Source organism: Podarcis liolepis (assembly GCF_965112155.1).
Source record: "Podarcis liolepis genome assembly, chromosome: 11".
In the NCBI taxonomy this organism is placed as follows: Eukaryota; Metazoa; Chordata; class Lepidosauria; order Squamata; family Lacertidae; genus Podarcis; species Podarcis liolepis.
The window spans coordinates 14865811-14889869 of NC_139565.1; the positions used below are offsets into that span (position 1 = coordinate 14865811).

Genomic DNA, 24059 nt, shown 5'->3' on the forward strand with positions numbered 1-24059 from the left:
AGATGGCTCTGGGTGGGACGTACCACCCAGCCTTTGGGGAGATCCTATTGGTATGACACCTAGAAATACTTCGGGTAATTAGAGACTGGTTAAGTGGAGTTTTTTTATATATAAAAAAGCAAGTCCCCCTTGTTTGCAAGCACTTATTTTAAGAAGCCAGCAATCCTGAATTGTGGAGATTTTGAAGACTGCAAAAACAGTGTACTGAAATATTTATTTTAGACCATGCATTTAAAAATAATTTTATACGCACAACATTTTAACAGTTAAATTAAAACCAAGACAAACTTGCTTTGTTTCAACAGCGGAGTGGGGGGGGGAGGGAACCCACAGATTCCATCTGTACAGTGGTACCTCGGGTTACATTCGCTTCAGGTTACATACGCTTCAGGTTACACTAACCCAGAAATAGTACCTCGGGTTAAGAACTTTGCTTCAGGATGAGAACACAAATCGTGCTCTGGCGGTGTGGCAGCGGCGGGAGGCCCCATTAGCTAAAGTGGTGCTTCAGGTTAAGAACAGTTTCAGGTTAAGAACGGACCTCCGGAACAAATTAAGTATGTAACTAGAGGTACCACTGTATTTACATGCTGCTCAGCATTCATCCATTAATAATTTGCTAGAATGTAAGATATTTGAGCAATCAAACACCTTTAATCAGTTGGCAGTCCCACCAATGGCATCTAATGCCGGCTGTGTTTATACCAATACCAAGCTGAATAAGATCACAGTTCAAAAGGAGTGACGCTACATGCACAAACATGCCCTTTTGGTGATCTCGCTGAACAGCCAAGTTTGAATCACTGGAAGTGGAGCTTTTACTGGCTGAAGTAATCTCAGAGCATTCAAAAAAAAGTACGCGGTCCTTTAAATCAGTGTTTCCCAAACTTGGGTCTCTAGATTTTTTTTGGACTACAATTCCCATCATCCCTGACCACTGGTTCTGCTAGCTAGGGATGATGGGAGTTGTAGTCCAAAAACTGTTAGAAACCCAAGTTTGGGAAACATTGCTTTAAAGAGAGATAATATAGCAGAATTCATGTGGGGAGATTAGCAAGGAGACACTAGCCTAATAAACCACATCTGAGTTTTGAAATAAATTAACAGTCAATGCCCTTAACTGTAATTGACACATCCAGTTTTAAATTCTAATTAGAACTGCAGGGGAGGTGGGGGAAACCAGGATCCACACCAATGCAAATTTCTGTCCCTAGGTGAATATCAGTTTTGGGACAGGCCTGATTTTCAATGGGACTACGGTTGCGGAGATTAAGCCATATTCCCAATCCCAATATCCTACCTGCAGCTACTATTCCCATTTAAAAATAAATAGACAGACTCATTAATAATGAGCATACAGTTAACATCATATCTAGTTTGGTCCTAAATGCGGGACTGCAGTACAGTTGTACCTTGGAAGTCAAACAGAATCCGTTCCGGAAGTCCGTTCGACTTCCAAAACGTTCGACTTTCAAAGCGCAGCCTCTGATGGGCTGCAGGAAGCCGCGGAAGCCCCATTAAACATTTGGCTTCCAAAAGAACGTTCAAAAACCAGAACAGCCACTTCCTGTTTTCTATTGTTCGGGAGCCAGAACGTTCAACTCCCAATGCATTCAGGAGCCAAGGTACAAGTGTACTGACATTATAGTTTTCTGAATTATGGAGAATGCTTCGAAACTTGTAAATAAATACCAGGGAGAGAATGCTGCAAGAATAGTTTTGTCCTATTCATTTGAGTAGGGAGCCACTTCCATCTGAGCTCTGTGTATACTAAATTCCAGTGCCCACACATGGTCACAGAGTACGTGCTTTCAAATGTTTTAAAAGTTAGAAACAAAATAAATCATTAGCTAAACTGAAATACCACTAACTTTAGACAGGAAAAAGTTCTATAAACCACCTGAGAAATATGTCTGGCTGAGAAAACTATTCAGTATTATTTGCAAATATTTTTATATACCTCACCTTTCAATTAAAGTACGCGTTTGCAGAGTAAAAGTAAAAAAAATCCAAAATATAGTACTGACAAATTCAGAGTTTTATGCTACATTTGACCACTGTGCAAGATATAGCTACCAATCAAATTGGTTATTCTTCATTGCAAGTGGAATGTACTTGTTTTCAGGGGCAGCAGCTGCTTCACCTATTTTCCACACACACACAAAATAGAATTGAAGCACGGTACCGACAACAGATAACATTCCGCAGTATTCATTTTACAAGTGCATAAAGTATATCCTAAGTCCAAGCAAATCAGTTAGAAATAAATCACAGAAGCCCACTTTTTGAGAGAGAGCTTGAATTGCTATAGAAATCTCAAGCTCTGGAAGTGTATCCAAAAGGGAACAATGGCCAATTGTGCTACAGATGTATTGCATACATTAAAATATTCCATGAATTTTTTTTTGCCTAAGTAGAAGCCCAATCCTCTTCCTCAAAGTTTCCATTTATCACAAAAACCCAGCGGTCAATATATGATCTTAATGTCATTTCATTACCGTATTTTTCGCCCTATAGGACGCACCGTCCCATAAGGCGCACCTAGTTTTTTTGGGGGGAAATAAAGGGAAAAAAGTATCCCCCCCCCAGTACGTCCTATAGGGCGAAAAATACGGTAACTGCCAATGCAATTTTAAGTAAAAAGACTGAGAATATGTATGTCTCTCTCTGTGTATGCATACATAGAAACACCCACACACCCACTAGATGTTTCTAAAATAAATGTGACGCATTTTAACTTTAGTGTGTCCAAGCCGCTTAAACTGAATTGAATTATTTTACTGGCTAGTGTCAAATATTCTATAGCAGGCTTCTTCAACCTCGGCCCTCCAAGATGTTTTGAGACTACAATTCCCATCATCCCTGACCACTGGTCCTGCTAGCTAGGGATCATGGGAGTTGTAGGCCACAAACATCTGGAGGGCCGAGGTTGAGGAAGCCTGTTCTATAGGTACAGTCATACCTTGGTTCTCAAACATAATTGGGTATTTGATTGATTGATATTGGAATTGATATTATAATTTTGTATTGATACAATGAGGCATATATTGGATCATTGTTATTGAAAACTAATAAAAATATTTTTTTTTAAAAAAAAGAAGGGAAATGACTTTCAATGTTTTTGTAGCTCCTACAACTAAAAAATGTGGAAATGATTTTGGATTTTATCTCAGAAAGCTTTCCTAAATTACTCATATTCAAGCACTCTGTGTTGAAACTTTAGATGTTAATAAAAGACAATGTGCCTAAGAGTTAATCTGCACTTTCCTGAAACAAGCAAGGAAAGAAGTAGTTTGCACAGCTCTTCTGGAAAGCAACACCTCCAGAATTCAATAGAAGATTTTATGTTGGGAATCTGTTTGTGTTCAGTTACGTGGCTGTCCAATAGCATTATCAAGTAATACAGCCCTAGAAGGACAACACATTTAAATCAGCCCAAAGAGTTCAAAATTGTCACTTTACTTTTAAAGATCTAGTAACTCCCCATTCTGGCATCTAAGGCATGAAGTCCTCCCAAAATTCTGTTCATTAAATATGGCATTTGGTCATTTTTATAGTGTGAACTGTGGAGGAGTAACTTGCTCAAAGTCAAATATTAGCATCATTTTTCAGAATATTCCTTTGTCAGGATCTTCAAAATTGCATTCTCTGACAGTCGCAGCAGCAGTGCAGCTGAGGTTTCTGTTTTTGCAAAGGTCTGAAATTTTCAAAAAAAAAACCTGAAATCCGTCTAGATAGTGTCTGAATGTAACCATTCACATTATGATTTCAAGTACTTTACGGTCCCTATTTTGCCTTCTGTACATTTTCATCCAAGGCATAGTACCCCTCCACACACCTAAGTTTCCTGAAGGAGCGTCTCCACCCCCATTGTTCAGCCCAGCCACTGAGATCCAGCTCCAAGGGTCTTCTGGTGGTTCCCTCCCTGCAAGAAGGAAGGTTACAAGGGAACCAGGCAGAGGGCCTTCTTGGTGGTGGTGCCCACCCTGTGGAATGCCCTCTCATTTTGACTCAAGAAAATCACCATTTTATAGTTCAAATCGGGAAAAATAAATACAGTAAATGGACAAAAGTACAAAGATTCAAAAAATGTTTAGGGGTATGCGTACCCCTGCGTGCCCCCCAGAAAAGCACTGATTATTTTATTTTTTATTTTATTTTTTTTAAAAAAACCTTTTAAATCAGTTGATTTTAACTCTGCTCCTTGCTGATAAGTGTTCTTTGCTGCATTTTTCATTCCTGTTTATTATTATTTTATTGCCTGATTGTCATGGGGTTTTAATTCAACTAAATCACTGTGCAAGCAGAACAAATTCCCCATGCGCAACAGAACTGCTGTCCCCCAGTCTGTTGCAAATGGTTGGGGGGAAAGTAGATTTGGGGGGCCTACAGGATGAAAAGATATTCCACTGTGCTCACAGAAGTTGTTCTGTCTACATAACAGTTGCACACAGCCCATGTATTTTAACTTTCTTCCAAGGGAACTCTGTGTGTCTTTTAAAGAGCAAAGTATAAATATTAGAAATAACATTTAGTTTGTGAATCACATAGCAACCACCTCTGTTCTGGCATTGAGATATGTAAGCCTGCATGTTTCACTCCCCCCCCCCCCCGTTGCTATGTCAGATGAGTATACAGCCACTGTCAAGCTTGTTATGGACTAGTTTAATAGCACAATATGCACTATACAAATCTGGTACAGTGGTACCCCGCAAGACGAACGCCTCGCGAGACGAAAAACTCGCAAAACGAAAGGTTTTTTCGTTTTCGAGTCGCCTCGCAAGACGAATTTCCCTATGGGCTTGCTTCGCAAAACGAAGCTTGCCCCGGGGACAGCGGGTCTTCTCTTTTGAAGCAAGGGGCGGCGGGGAGATCGCTTCTCCCCACCGCCCCTTGCTTCAAAAGAGGTCCGGGGGCAGCGGGAAGCGCTGCTGCGAAGCCGGGCGGGGGGGCGGGAACACCTGCCCCAGCCACCCCGCTTCGGAACGCTGCTCCGAAGCGGGGTGGGGGGGGCGGGAACACCTGCCCCAGCCGCCGGGCTTCCTAGCGCTGCTGCGAAGCCGGGCGGGGGGGGCGGGAACACCTGCCCCAGCCGCCGGGCTTCCTAGCGCTGCTGCGAAGCCGGGCGGGGGGCGGGAACACCTGCCCCAGCCACCCCGCTTCGGAACGCTGCTCCGAAGCGGGGTGGGGGGCGGGAACACCTGCCCCAGCCGCCGGGCTTCCTAGCGCTGCTGCGAAGCCGGGCGGGGGGGCGGGAACACCTGCCCCAGCCGCCGGGCTTCGTAGCGCTGCTGCGAAGCCTGGCGGGGGGCGGGAACACCTGCCCCAGCCACCCCGCTTCGGAACGCTGCTCCGAAGCGGGGTGGGGGGCGGGAACACCTGCCCCAGCCGCCGGGCTTCCTAGCGCTGCTGCGAAGCCGGGCGGGGGGCGGGAACACCTGCCCCAGCCACCCCGCTTCGGAATGCTGCTCCGAAGCGGGGGGGGGGCGGGAACACCTGCCCCAACCGCCGGGCTTCGTAGCGCTGCTGCGAAGCCAGGCGGGGGGCGGGAACACCTGCCCCAGCCGCTGGGCTTCGTAGCGCTGCTGCGAAGCCGGGCGGGGGTGGGCGGGAACACCTTCTGAAGGCGGGCGGGGGGCGAAAGTCTTTGTCCCCCCTGCCTGCCTTCCCAGGGGCTTTTAAATCGCCCCGGACAGCGGAGAAGTCCTCCGCTGTCCCGGGGCGATTTTAAAATGCCGCCCGCCAGCATTTTAAGATCGCCCGGACAGCGGAGAAGTCCTCCGCTGTCCCAGGGTTTTTTAAAATGCTGGGGGTGGGAAGAAAAGCCCTTGTCCCCCCCCCCCCCAGCCTTCAGAAGAGGTCCGGGGACAGACTGTCCCCGGACCTGGTCTGAAGGCGGTTTCCCTAGGAACGCATTAATTGATTTTCAATGCATTCCTATGGGAAACCGTGCATCGCAAGACGAAAAAACCGCAAGACGAAGAGACTTGCGGAACGAATTAATTTCGTCTTGCGAGGCACCACTGTATATGTAATATAATAGTATTTAGAACTTTATATCTGGCATTAGAGCAAGAGATGAAACATGCCTTTGCCTGAGAGGCGTATTTGTAATATGTACTCCTTTTCTTAGGTACAAATTATTACAAGCCAGCATCTAGGAGGCATAAAGGGAAAATAGGTAAAGTCGAGGGGTACTTGTTTATATATCACATTCAGATTATATATGGGATGTGTGTGTGTGTTTCTATCTTCATGCACTAAACAATATTTTCAAATCAGAACTACAGTATGAATGGAAAGAGGTGCGGCTGCTGTAAGTTTGTCACTTGTCACATCAGAGGACTGATTTGCAGGGCTGTCTTAAGAATATATGGCGCCGGGGTGCAAAGATTCGTTTGGCGTGCCCCCCCCCCCGGCGCACAGGAGAGTGGAGCCAGCCGGCCACCTCAGTGTCTCGCTGGCTTGGTCACCCCCGAACTCGTGGCTCAGATCCGCCCACAGAAGAGCTCACCATGGCGCTCTGACCGACGGGTGGTCTCTTCCCCGGACTCAACTCTCGGCCCCGGACTCTTGGCCTGGCTCCCCTGAGAGCCCAGTGCCCAGGTGCTCCACACCCCTAGCGCCTATGTTTAAGACGGCCCTGCTGATTTGAGTCCAACCAGATGCATCAAAAAGGACTTGTTCCACAGCACTAATGGAACTTAGGAATAGCCGTTGTCAGCGCTATAGGGGACAAAAGCCAGCAAGTTTGACTGCTTCTACAATGCAGCAGAGACATCCCGATAGCCCACGTACGAAAATGCGCAAGAAAAAGTGACTGGAACCAACATTACCGAACAATGGAAAGCAAAGCAAAATTCATACTTACGGGCTGAGGCTGTTCTGCAATACAGCAGTTGAAACACAACCAGAACTCGCTCATTTTTGCTTCCAGTTCAAAGTGCAAATACAGAGGTTAGGAGCGAGAGATAAAGCTCCAAATCTGTGAGATAGTATCTCCTCTTAGTCAATGTGCACAGGTCCCACAGAGGGTAAATAAAATCCGTCTTTTAAACTTTCCCCTGCAGTTTGAGTTGGCACCAGAGTAGCTGCTTTCTCCTTCTCTTCCCTCTCAAGATATCGGGCCCGGCATTACAGAAAACGATGTTTTACTCCAGCTTCCAAATAGTAACCTGGGAAAAGAAAAAGTAAAAATAAAATTCACAATGCTTGTTACATGGTTTCTAAAGCAACTGGTTTAAAATCTGTTGCTTGGCACTTAGAACCTACTAGGTTTGAGAACATTCTAGGTTCTACAACATTATGCACCAGACATCATTCAATTTTAAAAAAATCCATTTTTACTCAGTAGAAAATAAATCTCAAAATACAGCGAATCAGAGCACAAACACTATATTACCTTTCTTCCTCACTCATGAGTATTAAGGGCTTAATAGTATCCCCATCAAACCCACGCAAATAGTCTATATCAACACTTTCTACATTGTATTGCAATGTGGCAAAGGCAATGAAGGCCTCCTCCAGCTTTAAAAATATTCTTTTTTTCTTAACACAATTAAGGTGCTGACAGAGTGCCCCCTCCACACCACCACTGTTTGTTCATACCACAAGCTCATTAAATAACCCAGCCTTGTTTAAGTGTGTTTCAACAACCTCGTTGGTGTCCGCATCCTGCCAGACGGGCATAATTTACTACTGCTATCCTGCTGCTTCAAGTAATAGTGTTTTTCAAAATGGAAAATAATATTTGAAGTATGAGCTGCTACCTTAAAAGGTTTTAAGCTCCTGGAGCGGAAAAACTGAGACGCACAAAATTCCACCCATTCTTTTGTGAAACTGAAGGGCTAGTTAATCTCTAACCTGAAACTATATAGCTGTTACACTTTGAAAGGGCAATGAAGCGTTACTTTGGTCATTTGGCATATTACCTATTTTCCCAGTCTTGCCTTGTAAATCAAGGTCAAAATATATTACGCAGAAGACAGAGAATGCCGAATGCGCCATTGTGAGCCCTTTGTGAAATTCATATAATCGCGTGCTTCCTCTTAATGCTGATTTTGGGTGGTCCTATACTTCTCAGTTTGGAACGAAATGGGCCATTAAAAAACAGAGATAACCCATTCTGCATACAAAGTGAGCTCCCCAGGTATGCAGAAGTATAATACTTTGCAAATTAAAAATGAAAGAAACGGGGGTGGGGGGGATACGCTGATCAAGACCTATGTTCCTTGCCTTCCAGCACCTGCAGAGAACAGATGAGCTATGAAATTTTGTGGCTATTAGTCCTTTAGCATCATATAGCACAGTGGTGGAAAGTTTCAGGATGGTGGGAAAGAACGGAAAAAGTATCCCCCCCCCCACTTCCAAAACCTTTCTTCTACCCCCCCCCCCAAACATCTAAATAGTGCTGGAAGGCTCCTATTAGAAATTGGGATAAACATCATTTTGTTGTTGGGGGGGGGGCTCCTCTTGAATTCTGGTGTTAAAAGTAAGGACAAGTGTAATATCTCTTGTGGGCGAGTTCATTATGACAAGCTGTAAACCATGGATAAACTAAGGCCTGGGGGCCGGATCCGGCCCAATCGCCTTCTAAATCCAGCCTGCAGATGGTCCAGGAATCAGCGTGTTTTTACATGAGTAGAATGTGTGCTTTTATTTAAAATGCATCTCTGGGTTATTTGTGGGGCATAGGAATTCGTTCAATATTTTTTTTCAAAATATAGTCCGGCCCCCCGCAAGGCCTAAGGGAGAGTGGACCGGCCCCCTGCTGAAAAAGTTTGCTGACCCCTGCTGTAAACTACTGTCATAATCAATGTACCATTGATATTTAAAGCATAAAAATGAAAGTCTTTTACAAAAATATATACAAATAAACACCACAAGGACGTCAGTAGCTGCCCATGACATTTAACAAAGTGGACTCTTTTGTAGAAGATTGTGTTTTAATAGTATTAATTGTCTGCTGACAGGATAACAGACAGAAGTTATTTTAAGCAATGTTGCAACATAATAACTCAACTGTGTGACTGGATAATACATGCCTAAAAAAACAAGGTACGTTGTTGGTGACCACTGGACTCAGAACTAGTCCATGACCTGGATCTGGATTTTGATCTAGATCTAGAATGCGATCTCAACTGAGATTTTGGATCTAGCTGGTTCTTTTCACATTGAGTAGTAGTGTTACCTTCCATAGTTTAAGGAGACAAGCATTTCTGAAGGCAGGGGGCAATTTGTGATTAAACCACTGTGCCGCTTGGGCTTGCCGATCGAAAGGTTGGTGTTTTGAATCCCTGCAACGGGGTGAGCTCCCGTTGCTCAGTCCCAGCTCCTGCCAACCTAGCAGTTCGAAAGCACACAGTGCAAGTAGATAAATAGGTACTGCTCTGGCGGGAAGGTAAGCAGCGTTTCCGTGCGCTGCTCTAGTTTAGTCATGCTGGCTTAGTGTGATGGCCTGGGATTCGGACTCAGAGGCTGAACTTGAGGGATCCCAGCCTGCACAGGATTCACCGCCTCCAGAACCAGCTGAGCTGGGGCTGGGGCATGAGCCTGAAGGGTCCTCATCTGTGCTGGATCCTCAGGTGCAGGCACGAGCTGTGTCTGCTCTGGCTCCAGAGGTGATGGAGGACCCATTGCCTGCAAGTGCTCCACTCTCAGCCCCGTCAGAGGAAGCTGAGGTTGCCTCTGAGTCCGGTAATCCTCCAGCCTCTCCTGAGCTGCAGAGGCTCAGGGCAGAGAGGCGGAGGGAACTAAGTCCCCGCAGGAAGAGTGCTCACCTCCAGGCCAGGAGAGGCGAGTCACCTGTGGACCGGGGCCGCCCTATGCCTTGGGGCAGATAAAAGCCAGCCAGCCCAGTCCCAGGTTGCGGGAGCAACATTGTTGGTAGCCTGTTCCTGCCTGCACCCTGTCCTGCTCTTCTGCCAGAGTTCCTGACCTCACCCGACTCCCTGCCTTGGACCCCGCTTCAGTTTTGATGGACAGCCTCCCTACTGCACCCTCGACCTCGGACTGGACTCGGACCTTGCCGCACGGTTAACCCTTGGGACCAGCACACTTAGTCATGCTGGCCACATGACCCGGAAAAACTGTCTGCAGACAAACGTCGGCTCCCTCGGCCAGTAAAGCGTGATGAGTGCCGCAACCCCAGAGTCATTTGTGACTGGACTTAACTGTCAGGGGTCCTTTACCTTTTTAAGAAAAGACTGTGCTTCTTTCTTTCCTCCATGACTGCAAGAACCAGGCCCAGTCTGTTGACACCGGATGCTATAGAGAAAGCCTGAGCCTGTCTGCCAGTCACAGTTTGGGAGGCTGAGGGCCAACTCACACAACTGCCAAATGTGTGGCCAGCAACTTTTCCTTCTTGGCCCAGATTGCATGTTGCTTCTGGTGAATGGATCAAAGCTTTCGACGACTCATGCGAGAGACGGAAAATCTACCTCTAAATGTGTGTTTCCATCTGCCGGTTCCAACACCTGCAGATGAGGCACTCCAATTAATTCCTAGAACTTCCTGAATAAATACTGCCATGAAAGCACAGGTTTATTACATGAAGTATAATTAAGCTAAGTCGGGCATATAATTATTACTGGATTTTTAAGCAAGGAATTTTGCTACGGTACAACTAGTTCCTCTAGGTAAAAATTAATCTTTATTGTTTTTCGGAAATGGAGTTATTAAGCTGTTCGTGGGGAGAAAAAGTAGTTTGAAACATTCTGGTTCTGAGCAAGTGAAGTGATGGTGGCTACACTCTTGGTGGGGTATGGGGAAGTAGGGGCTTCAAATATTCGGGAAAAACTTTGCATTGCTCAAAACATAGTGGGGAAGACAGTGTGCTAACTATTATCCAGGTGCTAACTATTTATGAGCATCAAGAGAACAGGCCTTTTCTGTGGTGGTTCCGGGATTATTTTATTTTTTAATAATAATAATAATAATAATAATAATAATAATAATAATAATAATAATAATAATAATAATTTATTATTTATACCCCGCCCATCTGGCTGGGCCTCCCCAGCCACTCTGGGCGGCTTCCTTAGAACCCAAAAATACAGTAAAATATCACACATTAAAAACTTCCCTGAACAGGGCTGCCTTAAGATGTCTTCTGAATGTCAGGTAGTTGTTTATCGCTTTGACATCTGCTGGAAGGGCGTTCCACAGGGCGGGCGCCACTACTGAGAAGGCCCTCTGCCTGGTTCCCTGTAGCTTTGCTTCTCGCAGTGAGGGAACCACCAGAAGACCCTCGGCGCTGGACCTCAGTGTCCGGGCAGAATGATGGGGGTGGAGACGCTCCTTTGAGCACAACAATTTATTTTGAGTACCAGAGCTGAATCGAGTTCACAGCCTTTCTATTTTTCTTTTCTCTCTCTCCTTTTAATTTTTTATTTCATTTTGACAAAGTATTATCCGTAAATAAATAAGAATAAAAAATGTGCACCCCACCACTGAGACAATTCCACTGTAACTATCCAACTTCCCAAAATTTCAGCCCTCTTGCGATGGTTTGACCCTGTTCCGTTTCAACAGTACAAATTCTACAAACACCCTCCATATCTCCTCAAAACCATTTCTCCTGCATATTCCCCATCTTACCTTAATGGCACATGTTAATTTATCATTAATAACTATATCCCGCACCTCTTTATACCATTCTTCCATTTTATATTCTGCTTGCCCCTTCCACTTCCAAGCTATAATAATGCATGCAGCTGTCAAAAAAATTGTGAACAAGTCCTTCATAGCCTGTGAACCTTCCACCTCACTGTAAATTGATAATAATGCTCCCCAATTGTGGAATTCTCTCCCCAGAGAGGCTTGCCTGGAGCCAACACTAAATGTCTTTAGTCACCAGGCAAAAACATTCCTCTTTACACAGGCCTATGGCTATTAAATACAGTGGTGCCCCGCAAGACGAATGCCTCGCATTTGGAGGTGCTTCGCAAAACGAATTTCCTATGGGCTTGCTTCGCAAGACGACAATGTCTTGCGAGTTCCTGCTGGTTTTTTCCCCTTCCCCCCTTTTTCTAAGCCGCTAAGCCGCTTATCAGCTGATCCGATCAGCAGATAAGCCGCTAAAAGCCACTAAAAGCCGCTAAAAGCGCTAATCCGCTAATCCTTCAATGGGCTTGCTTCGCAAGACAAAAAAACCACTAGACGAAGAGAATCACAGAATGGATTCTTTTCGTCTTGCGAGGCACCACTGTAATCTATGGCCTGGGAAAGTATGAGGGAAAGGACTGTTATTATGATGACTATTTTATTATTAGGCTGCCTGTCAGTATGCTTTTTATTAAGTTTTTATTTCATTTTTATCATTGATGTTCTGAAATGTTGTACACTGCCCTGGGATCTTCTGATAAAGGGTGGTACAGTGGTACCTCCGTATAAGTCTGCCCCATCCAGCATCCATTTCGGCAGACGTCTCTGGCAGGTGCAGAAAAGCTAAATTGCGCTTTGCGCATGCGCAGCGGTGCTTTGTCGAGCGCCCTTTTTGTCAAGCGTCCGGGGCTCCGGAACAGATCCTGGACTCAAAACAAGGTACCACTGTATATAAATAATAATAATAATGACTTCAAGGGGCCTGCAGCTCTCCCTTCTTCCTGATGTTCATTATCTTTTAAACAACACTTGGACCAGAAAGCCCTTCAAACAGAGGACTGTCCTCTGTAAAACAGGACATGTGGCCATCCCCAGGGATTATATGACATTTTAAAAATACATTTATCTGTGCATAAGTATAATAAGATACCAAGCATTCTAAATATAATTTTTTATTAATACTGATCTTTGGGAAACGCAGCGTAATGTGAGGAAAGTTCAGGACCTAAATGCTGCACTCTGAGAGACAAACCAAATTATTACATGTAGTACAGTTCTTGCCTGTCTAGGTTTCTCAGATTAATGAAGGCCCATGAGATTATCCCCTTAAACAAGATTGAAGTATAGTTGCAGACAACCAATATTTTTAATTGGCTAAAATTGTAGCGTTGCATAATTCAGCAACGCCATTCTAGATAAGGAGACTCCTGCAATGCACTCCTAATCACTTTATATCCCTAATCTTATTAGCTAGAGTGATGAATTTATTAAGAACTTAGATTTACAGCTAGCACTAAAGCTCAGAATTGGAGAAGCTTCCCTATCTTCTTCACCTACAACTATATTTGTGGTGTGAGAAACAGGACCATTATTCTCATTTCATAGATGACTAACCAAGGCTGAAGAGCTTGCTGTTTTCCCCACTGAAACTGTGCTACTGCCTTCCTTTAACAATATCACCTGGTTCCTGTAATCTTACAGGTGAAAGAGAAGAGAGGTTTTTCAGAAGGGAACTTCCAAAACCTTTTCATCTGTAAGGCAGTATGTAAGGACCTAACCCCAGGTTTATTAACTTTACATGGGTACCTTAGCCAAATATGCCTATGCTTTCAGACTGAGGCTTTCGACACCCATTACTTGCATATTTCTTCACACAACCCTCCAGAATTCACTACCACAAGATGTAGTGACAGCTAGGGCCGGGCTATATATCAATATATTGTCCAAAATTGGTGCTATCGGTTTCATAATTTTTGACCTGGAAATATATAGCGAATCATGAAATTTGCTAGAGCTGGGCAATATGTTGTCCAAAACTGGTTTGAAGTCCATATTGTGGTATCAGTTTCATAAATTTTAACCTGGCAGTATATCACAAATTGTGTGTGTGTGTGTGTGTGTGTAAAAATCACAATGTGGGGAAAAACGTGAGGCCATCCAATGCCTCTACATAGCTCCATCCATATTTCAGACATCATGCTATATCAGTACAGTGGTATCTCGATATATGAACTTTATGATCTGTTCCGGAAATCTGTTCTTAAACTGAAACCATGCGTAAACTGAGGCACACTTTCCCTAATGAGGCCTCCCGCCGCCGGTGCCCTTCCACCATTCGGCTTCTGTTCGTAGACTGAGGTAAAGTTTGCAAACCGGGACACTACTTCTGGTTTTGTGGAGTTTGTAAACCGAATAGTTCGTAAACAGGGCTGTTCTTAAACCAAGGTACCACTGTATATCATGATGTTGAGCTGGTGCTATATCATGATGTTGAAAACCAGATATCACCCAGCCCTACCTTTCACCTCTACATAGTTCCAACCTTATTTCAGACATTGTGATATATCAATATATCGTGATGTTTAGCTGGTGATATATCGTGATGTTGAAAACCAGATATCGCCCAACCCTATTGATGGCCACCAACTGAAAGTGATTTTGACAAATTGTTGGAGGTTAAGGCTATCAATGGCTAAGAATGGCTACTAGTCATTACGGCTGTATTCTAGCTTCAGGATCACAGGTAGCACATCTCTGAATACCACTTGATGAACAACAGTAGGGGAGGGCCATTGCCCTCATGTTTGTAGCTTCCCAAAGGAATCTAGTTGTTGAGTGTGGGAAACAAGGCATGGAACAAAAGGCAAAAGTTCTTACGTTAAGGAAACTAATAATATTACTAGTACACATAATAAAACCACAACCAAAGTAACAGGTATGCTAGCTGTACTTAGGTCCCATCAAGTTATTGACTTACCTCTCATTTATTTCAATTAAAATAAGCACAACTAACTTTTCCAAGCACAATTCAAAGTGTTGGCGCTGACCTTTCAAGCCCTAAATGGCCTCGGCCCAGGATAACTGAAGGAGTGTCTCCACCCCCATCATTCAGCCCAGACACTGAGGTCCAGCTCCGAGGGCCTTCTAGTGGTTCCATCACAGCGAGAAGTGAGGTTACAGGGAACCATGCAGAGGGCCTTCTCGGTGGTGGCACCCGCCCTGTGGAACACCCTCCCATCAGATGTCAAGGAGATAAGTAACTATCTGACTTTTAGAAGACATCTGAAGGCAGCCCTGTTTAGGGAAGTTTTTTTATGTTTGATGTTTTATCGTGTGTTTTTAATATTCTGTTGGGTGCCGCCCAGAGTGGCTGGGCAAACCCAGCTAGATGGGTGGGGTATAAATAGATAGATAGATAGATAGATAGATAGATAGATAGATAGATGATAGATCCAAGGCAACCTTATAGAAATGAAAAAGAAACCAACCAACCTTAAACTAACAACGCCACCAGGGCAGCAAATAAAGACCTCCATCAGAAATGATAGGGAGCATGTGCCATGAACAACTCGGCAGGGCAAATTCTCAACAAAATAAAGAATGCTTCACGAGGCAACGGACACAAATGAAGGAGGAGATACATATCAACTAATTGAGCTTAGATGCCTCTCCAGCCCCTTTTAATTCATGGGCAGGGTTATGGTATTAGCTGGGGACTATAATGCATAAAAGTGCCAATTCATGCTTGCAGTCCATAGGGGAGCGCATCAGGGCACAAAGGGTCGCTGTCCAATTTGCGACACGCCCTTGTTTCTTTGAAATGGTGCTCCCTTATGGTGGCTACCTTCGTGGCCATTGCAATTTCTGCAGTCGTGATGGCTTTGCAAAGCGCTGCCATGAGCATGCAAATCCCACTCGCTGCATATATGCAGGGCTGGATTTCGGTTTGATGAGGCCCTAAGCCAGGCACTCCCAAACTCGGCCCTCCAGGTGTTTTGGGACTACAACTCCCATCATCCCTAGCTAACAGGACCAGCGGTCAGGGATGATGGGAACTGTAGTCCCAAAACATCTGGAGGGGTGAGTTTGGGGATGCCTGCCCTAAGCTACTGAAGATAATGGGGCCCTTTATATGTCCAGCTGTCCTTTGTCAACAACAAATTGTCACTGTTTTTTGTGTTGAATATATGCTATAATATGGTAATTTATGGACCTAATAGGTATCTAAAGCCATTTGCACATAACAAAATATGTATTTTATCAAAGTAATTGTTGAACTGAAATACAATTAAGAATAAGTACTGTATATTAACAGGTCCATACACAACACAAAACACTGTTGCTGTGTGTAGGTTTTATTTTGTTTTTATCTTATATTTTGGAAATGTACATCCAGGTTTTTTTGGGGGGCAAGATAGTGGGGCCTAAGCTATAGCTTGTTTAGCTTATACGTAAATCTGGCACTGCATATACGGACCCAAAGAGTAACAGTCCCTACTTGGCTGCATCTCAAAGCCTGCCAAGGAGCTGGCAGCAAATATGCCTAATAATTCCAAAAACACTTTCGAGCTGCATGTACCCTTCTTGTTCTAATGAACGAGAGGGATCTTGTCTCTCTCAAAAGCAGCATTTTTTCAGTCCTTAATCAAACCTCTTAATGAGTAACAACGGAGAACATGAAGTTACTAACTGAGAGCGGTGAGGTTACATAGTTGTAACTCTGAAGCAGGGTAAAGTAAAAGTGTTGCTCAGAGCGAACAGACTGGAACCAGGATGATTTCAGAGCGGCAGCAGAAGTTTAATGTTCATAAACTCTCACAAGGCGACGTAAGAAAAAACATGGCTTTTGTCGGGCTGCAGACCCCTCTCCCTCTATCTGAATATAAAGGCAACATCCAAATGAAATTGCTAAGTTATTACCATTCAAGAGCAGAAACCCCCTCGCACAATTTTTAAATAGTTAAGAGGCTCACTTTTAAGGATCAACCCTTCTTTTCTTGCTTTCTGGCTGCCTTGCTTCTTTGCTGCTACTTCAGACAGGAAATGTGGTAATGCAGCTGCTTCAGTATTGGGAGGAAGAGATAAAGAGTACAGAAAACCAGAGGAAGAAGGACGACTGCAGGTGTTATGAGGGTTTTGTCTACTGAGTATCACTTGTCTGGGCTTCAAATACACTTGGTGTGTGTGTGTGTGTGTGTGTGTGTGAGAGAGAGAGAGAGAGAGAGAGAGAGAGAGAGAGAGAGAGAGAGAAGAGGCAGTATGTGCAACATTGCCAACCGGGTTATGGTCGATTCTGACCAAACGAAGACTCCTAGGCTTAGTTTATATAAGTGTATACAGTGGTACCTCAGGTTACAGACGCTTCAGGTTACAGATGCTTCAGTTTACAGGCTCTGTTAACCCAGAAATAGTACCTCGGGTTAAGAACTTTGCTTCAGGATGAGAACAGAAATCATGCAGCGGCAGCAGGAGTCCCCATTAGCTAAAGTGGTACCTCAGGTTAAGAACAGTTTCAGGTTAAGAACAGACCTCCGGAACGAATTAAGTTCTTCACCCGAGGTACCACTGTACTGAGTTCTTCCTAGGCCTTTGCTCTAAGTGGCTTCCTTTGGTCAGCATCAAGTAACACTCCCAGAGTTACGCTAAATATGTTACTTCCAGCAAATGAGCCACCATAGCCATTAGAGGGCCTTGAAAATTTGTCTCCCTGGCTTCTTAGACTCGTCTACGCATCTACTATCTGAAACCCAAGTGGTGCATTGGTTGCCAGATCCGATTCTTTTTCAGCTTTCCTACCCCACTAGGGTGGAGGCAGAGCTGTTGGGGCACAATTATTAGTTCAGGGTCTGTTACTTAGCGAAACCCTGCGCCTGCCTTGATGCCATGCTCTGGTAGTAATGGAAATAACAAGTCACAGTCCAGGGCCATCATTGTCTTGAGTTGTGCGTACAATGGACTATTTCTGTTTCTTGTCTGCCAGTGAATGCATGACTATTTCTACTTCTTGTATTTGAATGGACGGGTGTATGAACATTATGTGTCTGATGTCAAAAACAGGCAAATGGGACTTCAAATGTTTCCTACGTGCTTAACTCTTCTGATCATATGGGGCATGTGTGCCCCCTTACTGGGAGGTCTGCAACTCAGTGGACTTCCTTTAGCTACCTGCTTTGCAAGGAAGTTGGTTTTTTGTTTTTGTTTTGCTTTCCGACCATGGCACAGTTGTAGCCTGGACTGAGTTCCAAGATCATGTACAGACATTACGCAGTGGGGCAGGAATAGTAAGAATGGAAGGAAATAGCTTTTGTACTGGACCCTTGCTTTTGGACCTCATGGGGCCTGAGAGCTCCATCAAAAAACTCTAACGTCAAAAAATCTCTTCTACAACAGTATTCTTTTCCCAAGGGGCCAAAAGATGCTAGTTGGGAGTCATGCAATTCACTCCAGCCATTTCTAGCTGAAATAAAGCAGGTGATGCTTCACTGAGCCTCTTGGGCTTGCCGATCAGAAGGTTGGCGGTTCGAATCCCCGCAACGGAGTGAGCTCCCATTGCTCAGTCCCTGCTCCTGCCAACCTAGCAGTTCGAAAGCACACCAGTGCAAGTAGATAAATAGGTACCGCTGCGGCGGGAAGGTAAATGGTGTTTCCGTTTGCTCTGGTTTCCATTGTGCCAGAAGCTGAATGTCACATCCACTGCCAGGTGTGTCCTGTTGAAAATAAAAAAATGGCTTTTCCTTTGGCCTGCCTTTATATCCACTCAGTTGCCAAGTGCTTTTGTGACATCACAAGAAACCCACAGCCAATGGCAACAGCTGGGGAGGCATTGTCTTCATTGGTTTGAGCCTCACAATGGCGGGTGGACCTTTGTGTGCTTGTTTATTTGGGACATGGGTGGTGCTGTGGTCTGAACCACTGAACCTCTTGGGCTTGCTGATCAGAAGGTTGGTGGTTTGAATCCCCGTGACGGGGTAAGCTCCCATTGCTCTGTCCCAGCTCCTGCCAACCTAGCAATTCGAAAGCATGCCAGTGCAAGTAGATAAATAGGTACCGCTGCGGCAGGAAGGTAAACGGTGTTTCTATTTGCTCTGGTTTCCATCACGGTGTTCCCTTGTGCCAGAAGCAGTTTAGTCCTGCTGGCCACATGACCTGGAAAGCTGCCTGTGGACAAACGCCAGTTCCCTCAGCCTGAAAGCGAGATGAGTGCCGCAACCCCATAGTCGCCTTTGACTGGACTTAACCACCCATGGGTCCTTTGCTGTGGGAGTCATGTAATTCACTTCAGCCATTTCTAAATGTTATCACAGCAACATTGAGAAGATACCACAGAACTCCATAATGTATGTGATGTTCTTATATTTAGCCTGGGCCTTCCCTGGATCATTCCCCACCCCCCCAATTAGGTTGCACAGTGTGGATAAAACAGGAGGTTTGTCAAGTACCTGGCAAACTATGCTACCTGGTTTTGTAGACTACATTTGCCCCTCCATTCATCACATTCATAGGCTGGGCAGGCCTGCTTCAAAACTACTGCAGCATACAAAATGCCAAAGAGCTCTGAAGAATTATCCTATCCTTGCTGGTTATGGATGTGGGTAGAATAGAAACTTTCCTACATTTCTCCCCACCTCCACCATTCTTCTTTTTTCTTCTTCACCATTCTTCTTTTTCAGTTAGTTAGTTAGTTAGTTAGTTAGTTAGTTAGTTAGTTTATTTATTTATTTATTAAAGTTTTATTGGTTTACAAAGGTATGTGCAATGTCTCTTTTTCTAAGTTACATTTTCCATAGGTCAGTTTCATCTGTTGAGACATTAGGGTTAGAAAATGGGGGGGAGAGGTGGAAGGGGGAGAGGCGAGTAGGGGTGGGGCTGGGAGGCGATGTTTCTTATTTGCTTGATGTATATGTGGGGTTTTGTGTCTGTGTTGTTTGTGCGGGTTCTCTTTGCTATTCGCTTGTGCTCCTTTGGTGGTGAGAGAAATTGGGGTTGGCCTAGGGTGCAGTTGCTTCTTTGTGACTAGCTGTGGTGAACTTCATTTTCGTGTGTGAGTGGGGTGGGTGTGTGTTTTTGAATCAGGTTAGCCATATTGATTCGTATGCTGTTGGCGGATTCTTGTCGTTGTCTTGTTGGGCTGTGTATGTGATAAAGGGGAGCCATACTGGGGTGAAGGTAAAGGTAAAGGGACCCCTGACCATTAGGTCTAGTCGCGGACGACTCTGGGGTTGCGGCGCTCATCTCGCTTTATTGGCCGAGGGAGCCGGCGTACAGCTTCCGGGTCATGTGGCCAGCATGACAAAGCAGCTTCTGGCGAACCAGAGAAGCACGGAAACGCTGTTTACCTTCCCGCCGGAGTGGTACCTATTTATCTACTTGCACTTTGATGTGCTTTTGAACTGCTAGGTTGGCAGGAGCTGGGACCAAGCAACGGGAGCTCACCCCGTCGCAGGGATTTGAAACGCCAACCTTCTGATCAGCAAGTCCTAGGCTCTGTGGTATCTTCTTCTATTTGTCCCCATGTCAGTTTCAGTTTATTGGTTATTTTTTCTACTAGGGCTGTTTCCCATACTATTTGGTACCATTGGTCCATGCTTACTCCTGACAGGTCTCTCCACCCACAACATTCTTTAGTATAAAACAGGTTATAAATAGTTCTGTGCACAGTCAGTTATTAAAATTATATTGCACTGAATTAGATATTAAAACTAATGCCTGAATTAGATTGGCCCCTGCACTCGAAAGCAAAATGAATGCATGTCTTCCCCACATTAATCATAATCTAAAAGTTTGTGTATTTTAAAGTTACGCATTACCATTCTCTTTCACACAGTACATCATGTTGCAGTTACTCCCACACCACTTCCTCTTGCAGCTAACGGGGCCTATGACTATTTAAGGTCTTGTAAGTAATGTGGTTATTTTTGGATTTTTGCTGCTTTGTGAGTGTTACAGTACTAGACAAAGCTTGACTAGAAGGAGATACATTTTTGCTGGATCTGCAGACCCTGAAAAAGATTTTAAGTCTTCTCCATCCTCCAGGCCTTTGCCCAGCTTTAAAATGATGCAAACCATTTATGTCTCAACACAACAGATAGCATCAGTGAAGTAATTAAAGAAAATGTGAATGCTTTGGAAACAGACATTCGTTAATGCAGCCTCTGAGCTGAATTTATAACTCTGAATTTTTCATCTCTACCCTATAATTTTCTAAAAATAAGTTTCCCTCACTGGTTATTATGCATAGCTTACTTGGATTAAAGATAATACACGTCAGTGCCACCTCCTGAACTTTGTTTATCCAAGCAGTCCAACACATGACACACCTACACCTGGCTTGCCAAATAATAACCACAATATTCATTTTAAAATGAAGTTAACACTTAGGTGAGAGGCAAGATGTCAACTATATGATCAAATTTGTATTGTTTGAGGAGTAGGACAATCATTTAAGAGACCAGGAAAGCCAATTTTATATCCCTCCCCATATGCTCTGATCACCATAAATAAAATGTGCAGGACTTGACCGCCTCCGTTATTTACTTATTCTCATGGTCTCTAATCTCATCCATCAGCCACTCATCAGATGAAGGGCATCGTAAGTCAGACAGCATGATTTCCAGGTAGGGATGAAACCCAGCCCCTCTCAGTTAAGCACTGCTCCAAAGAAAAGCTGAGAGAAAGAGAGCAGAACACACCAGCAATATGTCTGGCTCCCCCCCATTTTGCAAAGCTTTTTGCTCCACTTCTCTTATCACAACAGACAGTCTGCTAAGGGAACAATACCCAAAATTCTAACACACAAAATTGCTGCAATCTAGCGAAGAGGTGAATGCACAACTCCCATTTTCAAGCACAGCACTGTTGACAAAACTCAGTCATTTGACCTCATCATGGACACAAAAATTCAGTTCCCAACAAACATAATCTGATTTACAAAACAAGAAAAAAATTTAGCAGCTGGGAGTGGTAGACCTAAACTGAGCGCTAGTTTGCCTACAAGTAATACAATCAAGCCACATTTCCATCTATTGTAAAGTATTTATGCAGCGATGACAGGCACCAAGTATCATAATGAAATATTTATCTTTTAAATGCATACCGCCTAGCTTGCACAAGTAAGGTTTCAAAAAGTCTCAATTAAAATATCCTCACAGCTCTAAGCAAACTGCCACATTTTTTGTGAAAATCTGATTTAGCCCTTTGGTTTTTGTGTATAATTTTGTCATTTAAAAGATTGCTGGGTTTCAAACAATATCCATAGCTACAGTTTCTGCTTTAGCTTTCATTTCATAATATCTGAAAAACAATTAAACAGATCGCCTTCCGATTATGGAACAGCAATACAACATGAATAGATTATCCTCAATTTGGCTTTCAACCCACCAAATTACCTATCTTTTTCTTCCCCTGCTTCTTCAATCAGTTTTGCTTCAAGTTTGTTTTGATCAACTGGGGGGAAAACATAAACCTAATAAAGTTGCATGTAAAATGAATCTAAAGCTGCAGTTTTAGTTCTGCTATGACTGAAATATGTCAGGAGTTATCTACTTATGGTCTCAATTCAACCTTTGAACAATAGGTTATATACGATTTTATTTTACCTGACGTCGGTACTAAGGAGAACATTTCAGAGATGGGAAAAACTGCAGTGGTTATTTTTGCACCTTTAGGGCTGCTGCCCTGAGTCAGTCTCAAATATATCACACAGTATGCACATATACAATGATATTAAGAGAACAGCTGCTTGAATCCAGTTATAAAAGTTAGTACATCTAAGAGAAAATACAATGCTAATTAACTATCTGCTACACCTAATATGCTGGAACATAGAACGTAGGACCCAGTCAAAGACAGCAAACCCCTGATAGAGTGAAAGGATGTAACAGACCATTTTGTGATGGATGCAGATTCCTTGTATAGGTGCTGGGTGGGTGTGGCAAGAGTTTGGGGTTGTTTCTGAGGTTTGCAATGGCACACACTTGTTTTTTTTATTTCCAATCTGATTTCTAAATCCATACAGAACTTTTACAGTTCAGTTTGTTTGGCCTTTTGACCATAAACATCCAATAGTCACCTTAGGAGTTTTCACATCTATATCAGTCCTCATAGTAGTACTAATCAGATTTTATTTTTTTCCCTGACAAGGGTAAATCACATTAACAAAGGAGAAGGAACTGAGATGCACGGAATTGAAGCATGAGGCCATGTAGATATAGATATATTGATACGTAGATATATAGCCTGGAGTGTCTGGGAGATTGCAAATATCTTGTAAACAGCTGATGTAAATAGGGGGAAAGGGGGGGTATAAATAAATATGATGATGATGATGATGTGGAACTGCTTTATTAGCTTTTTTAAGCATCTGAATACTGCATATTTTATGTTCAGCTTGCAATTCTTTTCACATGTGCTGCTACCAAACCAGATAACCAGGGCTGTCTTAAGCATATGCGGCACCGGGGTGCAAAGATCCACCCAGCGCCTCCTCCCCCCCCAGTTGCCCAGTCCCAGGCGTGCAGGAGGGTGGAGCCATCCGGCCACCTCAGCGTCTCACTGGCTCAGTCGCCCCCGAACTCGCGGCGCAGAGCCGCCCACGGCAGAAGAGCCCGCAGCCACGCTCCGACTGATGGGTGGGCTCTTCCCCGGACTCAAATCTCAGGCCCCGGACTCTTGGCCTGGCGCCCCTGAGAGCCCAGCGCCCGGGTGCCCCACACCCCTAGTCAGGGACGCGGACTTATAAAAAATATTGGGGGGCCCCGGGAAAGCTCATGAATAATAAATAAGCTCATGAATATGCAAATAAAGTGGCTCCGGCCCTAAATAGGGCAAGCCACGCCTCCCCAGCCAGCCGATTGGCTGGCTGGGAGGTGTGGCCAGTCGGGATTCCCCTGTTCTCGCGGGATTTCCGGCAGTGCCTTGACAGTGGCGGTGGTGCTGCGAAGCAGCGAGGCAGGAGCCCCCGCCCCCGGGGATTCCCTAATCTCGCGGGGGACGGCCGGGGCTCTCCGATTAGGGCGCGCGGCTGGCTGGCTGGCTGGCTGGCGAAGGAGCAGGTGAGGAGGAGGCGGGGGACGGCGGCGGCGCTCTGCTGGAAGGGCGCCCGAGATTATTGGGGGGGCTGAGCCCCCCAAAAAAATTTTTTGAGGGGGCTCGAGCCCCCTCAAGCCCCATGGAGTCGGCGCCTATGCCCCTAGTGCCTATGGGTAAGACGGCCCTGCGGATAACCCTCATTCTGTATGTGTGTTTGCTTTTTTTGCACCCATGCAGGGTTTTATCATTTATCTCTCTTGAATATCATCCTATTGGTTTTGGCCCAGTGTTCCAAATCTGTCTAGACCAGGGTTTCCCAAACTTGGGTCTCCAGCTGTTTTTGGACTACAATTCCCATCATCCCTGACCACTGCTCCTTCCAGCTAGAGATGATGGAAGCTGTAGTCCAAAAACAGCTGGAGACTCAA

At 44.6% G+C, this 24059-nt stretch overlaps 1 protein-coding gene across 7 annotated transcripts in view; it reads right to left on the reverse strand.

Moving 5' to 3' along the window:
- The window catches only part of CDC42SE2 (CDC42 small effector 2), a 104661-nt gene that overhangs the window by 28720 nt on the left and 51882 nt on the right, over window positions 1-24059 (reverse strand). For 6 of the 7 annotated variants that reach the window (XM_083464682.1, XM_083464680.1, XM_083464678.1 and 3 more), the window contains one exon: window positions 6872-7175. In XM_083464682.1, the coding sequence (XP_083320808.1) occupies window positions 6872-6925 (54 nt within the window). In that variant the 5' untranslated portion in view covers window positions 6926-7175. Of the gene's footprint in view, window positions 1-4134; window positions 4694-6021; window positions 7176-24059 lie in introns of those variants that run through there. The other variant, XR_014516835.1, reaches the window with a different exon arrangement.